Source organism: Limulus polyphemus, unplaced genomic scaffold (genome assembly GCF_000517525.1).
Source record: "Limulus polyphemus unplaced genomic scaffold, Limulus_polyphemus-2.1.2 Scaffold323, whole genome shotgun sequence".
Classification (NCBI taxonomy): domain Eukaryota; kingdom Metazoa; phylum Arthropoda; class Merostomata; order Xiphosura; family Limulidae; genus Limulus; species Limulus polyphemus.
In genome coordinates, this window is record NW_013665933.1 from 127729 (window position 1) to 139654 (window position 11926).

At 32.6% G+C, this 11926-nt stretch overlaps 1 protein-coding gene across 1 annotated transcript in view; it reads left to right on the forward strand.

Moving 5' to 3' along the window:
• Positions 1 to 11926, forward strand: part of LOC106457381 (1-phosphatidylinositol 4,5-bisphosphate phosphodiesterase epsilon-1-like) — a 104116-nt gene that overhangs the window by 27375 nt on the left and 64815 nt on the right. Inside the window, exons 8-12 of the mRNA XM_022383291.1 lie at positions 1050 to 1199; positions 2770 to 3045; positions 4089 to 4238; positions 4433 to 4715; positions 8364 to 8626. Of these exons, the coding sequence (XP_022238999.1) occupies positions 1050 to 1199; positions 2770 to 3045; positions 4089 to 4238; positions 4433 to 4715; positions 8364 to 8626 (1122 nt within the window). The remainder of the gene's footprint in view (positions 1 to 1049; positions 1200 to 2769; positions 3046 to 4088; positions 4239 to 4432; positions 4716 to 8363; positions 8627 to 11926) is intronic.

Genomic DNA, 11926 nt, shown 5'->3' on the forward strand with positions numbered 1-11926 from the left:
TATATTTTTTTTACACTTTCATTACAGTGTTTATATTTTGTCGTGTAAAAATGTCATTATGTAGACTACTTACATAATATTTTTTTACACTCACATTACAGTGTTTATATTTTGTCGTGTAAAAATGTCATTATGTAGACTACTTACATAATATATTTTTTTTACACTCACATTACAGTGTTTATATTTTGTCGTGTAAAAATGTCATTATGTAGACTGCTTACATAATATATTTTTTTTTACACTCACATTACAGTGTTTATATTTTGTCGTGTAAAAATGTCATTATGTAGACTACTTACATAATATATTTTTTTTACACTCACATTACAGTGTTTATATTTTGTCGTGTAAAATACCTATTATGTAGACTACTTACATAATATATTTTTTTACACTCACATTACAGTGTTTATATTTTGTCGTGTAAAAATGTCATTAGTTTACACATACTTTCTATTGTCCACATGAGCAGTGAATTAGCATTAATGTTGTAATTATATTATAAGGGTCTAACATAGAGCAGAAGGGGCACGTGTTCTTTTTCCAGTTAGCTTATACACTATTATTAACAACCATGTTAGACTGACTTAGATTTTTGTCCCCCCCCCCAGTTTCTAACAAAGCTAGGTAGTCATTTAACCTTTACAATACCTGTTTTAATTTGTTAAATTTGAAATTTCTTTCAGTCTTATTTAATTGCCCAACTAAATATTTGCTAGGCTTTTTGTTTTGTTTGTTTTTGAGGTTTTTTTTTCTTCAATGGTAAAATATATTGTTTATTTAGTATATCAAGCTTTTGGCGATTGCACTGATTAGCTGTTAAACATATTTGAATAAAATTGTAATAACCATTTTTATAAACTTTGTCAAATTATGATTTACTTTAATGAGAAAAGTCTTGGAGCTTATGGCAAATTAATTATTAATGTGATATTAGTTCAGGACATCTTTTGTATGTAGAAAGCATTGCTTTCTCCCTTGGAATAGGTAAACACTTTCAAGTCATATTTCTGATAGTAAATAATAGGCAATTTCCTTTTTTTAAGCTCCAGCAGATGGTAGTGAAAGGTTATCTCCCGTGCTCTAAGGAAGAAGCTGCTATTCTGGCGGGAATTCAACTTCGATTAGAAGGAACTTGGCCACGTCCGGTTGATGCATGTGAAACTTTACTTAAACCAATCAGAGAAGACATTAAGGTGAGTAGAAGAAGATTTCTACATCCAATTATTTCTGCAATGCATAGACCTCGGGGTTAATTTTCTTCTCAAAGGTACGTTTAACTGAAAACAAAATATGCTACTTTAGAACGATTCAATTATGTGACATGTGAAAAAGAAAAATCTATATAAGTATTTTTACTATAAGAAGAGTAATAAGACTGTCATAAATCTCTGCTTTTAAAGAAAAATTATTATCAAAACTTTGCCATTTTCATAATTAAATATACATTTTATAATCTAACTCATAAATCAAATCAATATCGCATATAAAAAACGAATTTTCTCAAGCAATTATTTTGTCATACAAAACGTTTTTCACTTATATATATGTAATATGGTTAATTATGTCGTCTCCTCTGATCTTTTCTAAGAACTGATAATCACTTCCTGAGATTACTGATATAATTCGTTGTTTAGCTACTTGTAGTTACACTAATCAGCTGATTTTTTCTGAACTATTTTAAAGATATAGTCCTCCGTCTCACCGAACATTTTATTGAATTTTCTTCCCTGAATTTCTCAGCCTCAATAAATAACTGATCTAATTCTTTACGCTAAGACATTTTCATCAAATACCCACCCATCTGACTCATTGTCTTATCTTATTCCCATTTATTATTCTTGAAAAAAAAACTTACTTTTCTCATTGAATTTTTTTTTTCACAGTGGTATAACCTAATCAGTTTTGTTTACCAGCTTATCTAAATCTCTTTACTGCACTATTTTTAAGAACTGCTAATTAATATTACTGATCAGCTAAGGATTGTCTCTTCATATTTTAAAGTAGCATCCATGTTTTTACTGAACATCTTCTCTAAATCTCTTCACTGGACTATTTTTAAAAAGTGCTCATCAATTGTACTGATCAGCTGTTGAAAGTATTTTCGGTAAGCTATTTTAAAGTAGCATCCATGATTTTACTGAACATCTTCTCTAAATCTCTTCACTGGACTATTTTTAAGAAGTGCTCATCAATTGTACTGATCAGCTGTTGAAAGTATTTTCGGTAAGCTATTTTAAAGTAGCATCCATGTTTTTACTGAACAGTCTATTTAAAAACTGCTCATCAGTCGTGCTGATAATATAATTTTAGTCTTTCTAGTGACAGCTAAGTTAGTATACAGCTGAACTAGGTTTTCCATTGAGGAAGTGTTTTAAGATCCGCTTTCTGTCTCAGTTCATAACTGATTTCATTCTTTTCGCAGAGGTAGTTTTAGTTATATGCTGTCTTATCTCACTCAGGATCTAATTCTCTCCGATTAAAATCTGTTGTAACAATTAATATCAATTGATTATACGTCTCCAGTTGGACAAAAAATTATCATTTTATTAGTATGGAAAGGTCCACAAAGTTATTATTAAGATAAAAAAGCGTTTACACTCTAAAATGTAAATATAGAACTGAAAAACTTACTGTTGTTTTATTTCTCTCTCAAAAAGCATACGTTTTCAGATCTGTAAGAGTTTTTGTATAAATTGTCTGCAATACAGCTTTCCATATAACAAAGTAATTTTTATTGCTCCAATTTCTAAATTCACAATCTAGGAAGATACTGCATTAGATACGTATAATTCTCATCACTCACCGCACCACGTTAGATGGGGATCCTATGAGGAATACAAGTTTGTTGATGCAGGCGACGCCTACCGGGAAACAAATAAAACTGTAGCTACAATATCTCCTGATGCTAAATTTTCTGGAGGTTTGAAGACTTTTAAACACTCAACCGAAGGAGGTCACGTTTGTGTTTCAGATATTAGTTTGCAAGACTGTGTACCTCCCGTTTATCGGTCAACAAAGAATATGGTTAAATTAATAAAGGTAAAGACTGATTTAATTAACCTTCTTTAGCAGCTTCTTGAGGTAAAGAACTAAAATATGATCTAAATTTTTGTCAAAACCTTATTATTGATTTTCGGTTATATTAAGTGGTTGGTAAACCTGAGTGAAAAAACAACATCAGTTAATTTGTTTTCTGAGAACTGATAGTTTTATTCAATGATATTTTGAAAACTTTCTGATAATATATTATTCGTTAGAAAAATAACTTGCGATTCTAGTTTCGCTATTCGAACTTCACCTAGTATTATTCAATGTTAAGTATTTTGACACTTGTTGTGTTGTTTGAAAACTTTCTGAAAATATATTATTCGTTAGAAAAATAACTTGCGATTCTAGTTTCGCTATTCGAACTTCACCTAGTATTATTCAATGTTAAGTATTTTGACACTTGTTGTGTTGTTCCTGAATTGTATTATTAACCTTATACCTGACTTTCTAAAGTTAATTTTAATAGTATAAGAAGATTTTTGTATCAATTTTATGCATTTCAAGTCATGATGCTTTGCAAGTCTCATCTACTTTAGAGGTCTTAGAATTTGTCCTCAATAACTTACTGGCTTTATTATAATTGTTTTAAGCAGCTTTATGTATAAGAAACCCATTCGATCACAATACTTTCCCAGCATTATTGTGTTGTATTGACACAAAACCTGAAAATTTCGCTTCACTTAACAGTTTGAGCACTCTCGCAGACAGGAACTCACGTTAATAATAACGTTTCGCAGCGAGTTATAGATGAAACGCCTGTAAACACGATCTCTCTCTCTCTTTGATTATAAAGTAATTATGTAATTTAGAGGTTAGGAACTCGCTCGACAAAGAGAGTAATACACATCTCGTTAGCATTACATATTATCAGTAGATTTTCTTGGGCCTTGGTGCATTATTATTTCTTTGTTTTCATGATAATTAAAGATAAAATAATACTAGGAAATATCTCACCATTTTCTTACATGATATATATAGAGTTGTTTGATTTTTTCTTGACTTTGTCATTGACCTCCTACCTCATTTTCTATTAGGAACAAAAACGAAAACTCTTCCATTCTCCATTATACGAAAGTGAGATTCATCTGAAAAAACTCTACACACAGACATGTAAACGACTCCCTTCTTACGGTTGTCAAATGTTCCAAGTGAAAGAGCTTTTACGAGGGAAAACAAAGAAACGGGTAAGTAGTACAAGGTTGGTGATAAATTCCATTATCATCAAGAAATTGTTAGATAACCAGACGCTATTTAAAATCTTACACTAAGCAACGGCATGTTTTATTAGCCACTGATATTAAAGATATAGATATGATAGTCTTAGTTCCATATGATGGGATTGACCTCTTGATAATTTCATTCCTTCACAACGTTTCAGGCCACTAGATTGATGGGAATCGGTCAAGAACGAATAGTGCTGCTGGATATGAAGACTCTCCTTCCAGCTCGTTCACAGGCGACGACAGATCTTCAACAATGGCGAGCAGGCGGAGGGCGTTGTCGAGATCGTCTCGTTCTCGAGTTTAGAAACACCAAGTGGACCTTTGTAGTTTCCTCTCAGGCATCACTTCGGTGTATTAGCTCTTTGTTATGGGAAATAATTCAAGACTTAGACTCTCGGTTTCTAGTTGAACACGTCATTACTACCGAGGATCAAGCTGGCAAGTAAACCAATCATAGCCTCAAATAAACAAATATTCATTTAATTAACCAATGCAATCAAACAAGTAATAGCTTCCTACATCTGTCATTTAAGCAAAACAAGCGAGAAAGCAATACATCACTCAGATAGTAAACAAGTAAAGTCAACAATAAATCACTAAGTTATTAAACAAGTGGAATCAACAATACATCACTCAGTTAGTAAACAAGTGGAGTCGACAATAAATCGACCAACGAAATAAATCAAACAAGTTAATAAACAATTAGCTTCCAACCTAGAAATATTTCACATTATCATTGTACATGTAAATAAAAACTTTTCAAGAAAGGAATTAAATGAAGTGATGGTTAATATCAATCTTTTATAAACAATGTAAACAAGATAATAGGGATGGCATTTGCATCATCCCTACATAATCGCACAGGCGTAAAGTGTAGTAGAATGTTAAGAGACAAAATAGAATAAATTAAACTCAATTGTGATTGAATATTTATATATATTGCTATATGTTACTTCACGTGCCATCCCTACTATCTTGTTTGCATTATTTTTGAAGGATTGATTTTAGCCATCCCTGCGTTTACTTCCCATTTTTGAAAAGGTTTTTCTTTATATGTTTGCTTGTTTTTTTAATGAAGTGTTTCAATAGATATAGATAGGTTGTATTTATAACCAAGTTCTAAATAAAACGAGGTTCCAACTGTATTATTTATTGCTTATCTATTATTGCCTGGTAATTCATGTTTCACCTTGTACTTATGCTTTTTTAAAGGAACACAAAATTTCTATAAGAAAGTTAACTTTAAGGGGTAATATTAACATCGTTTACACTAGAATTATGATTATTTTTAATTACTACTAGTTAAGAATACGTATACAAGCGGATACTCCGTTTGAAACTATGTCACTTCAGTGAAATTGGTTGACATCATTGATTTGGTTTTTGAGTTATCATGTAATAAAAAAGAAGAGGAAAGAACAAGAAATTCAAACTTTTTGCTATGATATTTACAGACATTCCCAGAACTTCTGGCTCCGTCATTACATAGCTATTGTTATGAAATAAAACAATGTATAGTATTGTAAGGTTTTGATTATCTATTGAGGAGACATTTAAAATACTCTTTCGATAAACAGTCCGAGCCATCCCTACATAGGCAGTTCAACCGCTTGCCTGATATATATTCACCGTGTTCACTCTTTCTTTATTTATAAATATAAACTATTTTTCAGTAATCTATTTTGGACTTTAAAAAACTGAAATTAACTAAAAATGCTTGCGTATGTTTACAAGAGATTTTTTTCCTGCAAAACGAAAGAGAATTTATATTTTCCAATATTCCTGTTTTCCACTATTATCAAAGGCTTACATATCGTTATGCTAATTCTGGTAACGCCGTCTGTTTATGTAAATACCTATATGTCTGTGTAGGTTGTATGTCTTGTACACTTGCACTAGAACTATAACAAATCTTTTTTTATTGTCGTAAAAACCAAAAACCTGGAGACGTGTTTAATTACCGCCTAGTCTGTCTGTTTACGCGTGTATTTATATTTCGTCCTTCTCGTGACTCCTCTATATTTGTACGGATTAATATTTTTTTATTATGTATTTGTCTAAGTGTCTATAAATGTGTTGAACTATTTATAATATCTAACTGCCTATCTATTAAACTACGCATTCCTATGTTTCTGCTATCGTCGATCTCAGTCCATATATTTTCTTTACAAATTAAAAACCAGAGCCCTGTACCCATGAGTGAGAAAGTTTTTTTTTAATATAACGAGGAAGAAAAGTGGATTTTTGAGTGAAGGAAAAAGAAATACTGTGCTAGGGCTTATGTTTGCACAATAAACATAGTATTCTCTACTTTGTTGTTGTGAACAAAATCATACTATTCTGACAATTATTCAGTTAAACTTAGCGTTATTCAGTCACATCATATCTTCTCAAATGTCAAATAACTTCCAACCGATAAGGAAAAATTTTCATATGTTAAGTATTAGCTAAACAGTTAATGCTAAATGTAAAACTATCGGTTTCTGGCACAACTAACTTATCAACCATAAACGTACATCATTCAAGTTTGTTTGTTTGTAATTAAGCACAAAGCTACACAATGGGCTATCTGTGCTCTGCCCACCACGGGTATCGAAACCCGGATTCTAGCGTTGTAAGTCCGCAGACATACCGCTGTGCCACTGGGGGGCATCATTCAAGTAAAAAAGAAAATATTGACTTGTGGCGTCCTTCTGGTTAACTAGAACTACTGCAAAAGCCTCTCGTCTGACAGGCAAAGAAAAGCAAGAAATGAGTAAGGGAATTCAAGAGTTTTAGAATAGAAGCTTAAAACTTACTGATGGAGGACTAGAATAAAACAGATCTGCACACACGCTATAGAGTTACGACTCAACTGAAAGAAACTGAAGATCCATTTCAACTGTATTGAACTAGGAAAATAGTTCCTGATATCATATGAACTGCTTGATAATCCGATACTTGAGCGGATATAGAAAATTCTTGGTCATTTGTTACAGTTGTCGTGTAATCTGATTGTCTACTCAAGATCTACGCAAATTTAGAAAAAGTCGATGTAATTATTTACAGTTGCTATGAATCTGTCTGGCAACCCAAAATTCAAAAGATATACTGAAATACCGACATCACCCACCGCCAACTATTGGAGTACTCTTTAGCAATCTTTCCATTGGATGAGGTTCTAGGTTATTTAAATGATTTCAATAATAGATGGGCTTTCAAGTATGATACTGATATTGTAAAGAACGTTTTTCGTTGATATTTAAGGTCACCACAAGATTCTCCCATAATAGAAAATTTCAAATTCACAAAGTGAATAAAAATGCGAAGGTGAAATCTGATGCTATCATGAGAACGTATAGACACTAATTATGCTAGGGTAAATTCCTATATGATCAGAACGCTCAGAGAATAAGTTTAAAACGCTAAGTTACACGTCTAAGTGCACAGCAGTGTTTCTACTCGCCATAAAAATGAAATAAGTGTCTTTACTACCCTCATCCCCAACATAACTGTGAAGTTGCTGGACTTGCACCCCCGGGAACTTATGCAATTTAGTCTTGGAAGCCAAACTCTAGTAGATTATCTAGGGAAAGCTTCTCAAGTTTGTTACAATGTAAATTGTTGTGGTGTTGAGTGTAGAGTGTAATCATGGCCCTCGGAATGAGCACGGTCGCGGAGGAATGACGTAGTTACAAGGTCAGCGCGAGACCTAGAACTTCGTTTTTATATGAAGAGAGATTAATCATTCGTATATTTGTATATGCGAGTACATATGTGTGTTTGTGCAGTTATCGGTCTAGGTTTCTGCTTTGTTTATCTCCTCACTGATTTCTTTGTTCGTTTGAGTATTAACTTTATTTCTACAGAAAGATTCGTCTTAGTTTATATCATAAAAAACAACAAGGATATATTCAAATACAACATTGTCATGCTTAAAAACATAAATAAAATATTAGTATGCTCTATAGATCAATTTCATAAAAGTTTCATTTAGCTAGATAATTGTCAGATTGTCAGTCTGATAATGTTCTTTATACAACTTGCTACAGATAGGTGTTATAAGATTTTGGGTTTATTATAAATATCTTTGGTTTCATTATTTAGATGAGAAAAAAAACTTAGAAAAGGGAAAAGGATTGGAACGGTCAACACTTTATAAACGAGAACTCGAGACTCTTCAGTCTCTGCTACATTTTCCCGAAGAAGTGGCTTTTCAATTGACGGAAGTCGAACACGACATATTTATTCGAATCAGACCACTTCATTACGTTCGACAGGTCGCTGTCGAACTTGGACATCGACCAAAGCAAGCACCAGTGAGCCACGAGGAGTTTACTGTCCAGAAGTTAATCAAGAGATTTAACGAAGTATATTTATATTTATTGAATCATGGACAGTGTAGTATACAGAAAATAATTGATTTATAAAGCTTCTTTTTTGTTTGTCGAGTCGGTGAAAATTTGTTATTCATAAGTTACAGCAAAAGGTTTAACGAAGTACTTTCTGGTATAACGAATCGTATGATTTAGTGCTCTAAAACTGCGAAATCAGAGGTGAATGTGCTTCTCGGGTCACAAACGTATACCAATAGAAGTTAGAAAATCGACTTGCATATGCTGTTGTTTTGTTTAATAAATCATGAGATGTTCTATCTTTAGGAGGTAATGGCTGGATTTAAGAAATTGTGTTTCTGTAATTCTTTAAGTCACAAATAGTCTTAAAATTAATTAACGAAATCTAGGTTTCTTTCCGTTTTTGGATTCATGATAGGGTTAATATTCAGAAGTAACTCGAGAGGTTTAGTGAAGTTGGTTACTGTATGTATAAAGTCATGGTAGGTTTACGGTGTTAACCAAAAATTTAAAGATGTGCGTTTCTGTGAGAATTACAGTAGATTTATCACCTATAAAATAATCAAGATGTTTAAAGTTTTATGTTTCTGTTGTGATTAATGTAGGTTAAGACCTAGAAAATAGTCAATGTTTTAACAATAAGTATTTTTGTCTAGAGATTTGGGAAAGTTTGCCACTCAAAAGTTATGTGTTTTATTATCAAGGTGGATTTACTAGAGGAAACAAATAAGTCGTGTTCTTTTCTTATATTTCTAGCACTCAAAGAGAGGCTCGATCATAGTGGCTGCTAAATCCCTTGATGCATTACTGTGAGACTACTTAGCTCTTAACTTCATGCCTCTCAAGTCACTAAAACATTATGACTGATATATTGCTTTAACGTGGTTGTAGAATTGACTTATACATTAACAAGACATTCCACATAGTTTGGTTCTTTGATGGGCAAGCCCATTTTAATTGTCTTTCAATATTTGGAATATTCATATGTGATCGATCCACTCGTGCTTTAGTGGAGAACCATAAGACAGGAAACTTGCATCATGATCCGAAATAATGGCTGACTCGTGTCCTTAAAGTATTATGTGAAATTAAGTATAGATCCTGTCAAAGTAGATATAGAAAAATCAATATCAGCAAAATAAGTAAAAACTCTCACGTGACTTTCTTTCCTCCATGGTGACGTCAGTGCGTCTCGTTACGTATAGGGTGCGTGTAATTTTCAATGCGTTTTATCCGAAATACTTATTGATGTCTCTATCCGATAAATCACTTAGAAATAGGAATAAACTTTTACTTTGATGTTTCAGTTTAAGTCAAGAACTAATATATAAAAATTAGAAGGGCAATCATTTAATACGTTCTTGAAAATTTATTTCTGAACGTAGTTCTTAAAACCAGTGAATCATTAGTTATCGTGCATTTCACGAACACTGTTATTGGAATGCATGTCTGAATTGACGCAGTTTGCACCTGCTCATTTCATTTTAAGATTTGAATATTGATGTTTTGTTGATCCCTTCATCTTTAGCGATTATTTTCATATAAATGTAAGACAGTATTACTTGCTGTGGTAGTTGTAAATTTGTGACAGAAATGCAGACTGTCAGTGTTGTTCATATATTAAAAACTGGACAGAAAAGAGACAAACATTAGATCTTCTTATATCTAGGTCAAAGAATCGTCATGATAAGATTGTAGACCCCTCATGCTAGGTAACTGTTTGACACAATAGACAGAGTGATAAAAAGTCGTGGAAAGTCAACTACCTCGCGTGATGACATCATGACTATTAGGAACCGCTAGTCCAATAATCGTGGACTCAATGTGAAGTTAAAAAGAACAGCTAGAATTAAAATTTCGTGGGTCCGCTTAAGGTCAAAGAGACCTGGTTCAACACTGTAGTAGATCAACAGCTTATTTGATCTTTTGCTGAAATAATCATTATCGGAAGCATACTGTGTGCCTGTAACCTTCGTAGATGAATTTATGTTTGTTTGTTTTCTGTCTGGAAATAACGATACTAGCAGATACACCCGTGCTATATTTATGAAAGTTAACAAATCATGTACTGATTTTATAGCAATTGTAGAATTGATGTCTAACCAGTTATGAATGTAAATAGTATTTCTGTTTTTGTCCTAAGTATGCCAGTAATGACTGAAAGTATATAGAATTTATGTATATCCTATGTAATGAAAGATAAAACTGGAGAAGTCTCCATCATTACTCCTAGTGGCCATCCACAGTGACTGATCAATATTTAGCCACCACTGGAGCTATGAAATCTATGCATTTTAAAATAAAAATATCATTCTCTTGACACATCACGAACCAATACTAGTTAATTAAAATGTGTTTGACAGGTCCAAATGCAAAAGTCTTTCAAATTATAGTAGGATGCTAAGCGCAACATCATTGAATGCGAACATTTTTTTGTTCGTGAATAATTCTTATTGTGCTTCCGAGAGAAAGATTTAATGCTTTGTGATATATTTACCTCATATTGAACCTAAGTTTGCTATACTTTGTGGGTACAATAGGAACAAACCGTCCTGACAGAGGTTAATACACGGTATCACAGTGCCAAGATTGACATGTACTATATTGAAAAAAAATCAACACAGATGCCATAGACTGGCCAGCAAGAAGCTCTGATATTCATTCTTGGACATTCTTAGAACTAATGTACGGTAACGGCTTAAAATACGACGGAAGAGATTTTGCCAACAAGATTGATACACGCAGTTTTCTTTTCTTTTTTTTAACACATATACGTTTTAATATACACACAACAATACAATTTACAATAACAGTTATTACACACAATGATTTATAAACAAAAGTTTCACAAACTTACAAGCAATATAAAGTCTTCTTTCTAGTCTGGAACTTCCTCAATATCTTATCGAGGGTTCACGATGAACGAGTTAACTTCTAATTGACGTAGGCACAATTCACTTAACAGGGAGTTAGCTAGCCCTGTAGTCTTCACTGTTCATACGCCTAGAGATTGAGTTTCCACCGATGACGTTAGGTAATGTTTTCGTAAAAGTACTAATGTCCGATGTGAATCTACTGAACTTAAATGGTTTATAATGTTCGAAATTTATAAATATTCCTGGCCAAATATTTGAAGTTTTCCGATTGATAAGCGATATAACAATCACAGTTATATCTTCCGAAGTTTATAGCACACTGACTACAGCGAACTAATAATAGATACTCTCTATTGGCACGTCGCGTTGGTTATATTTGTAGGCTGCGGAGGATTTCTAGAAAATTCAGATTAGGTAACAATACAGATTTAAGCGTTTA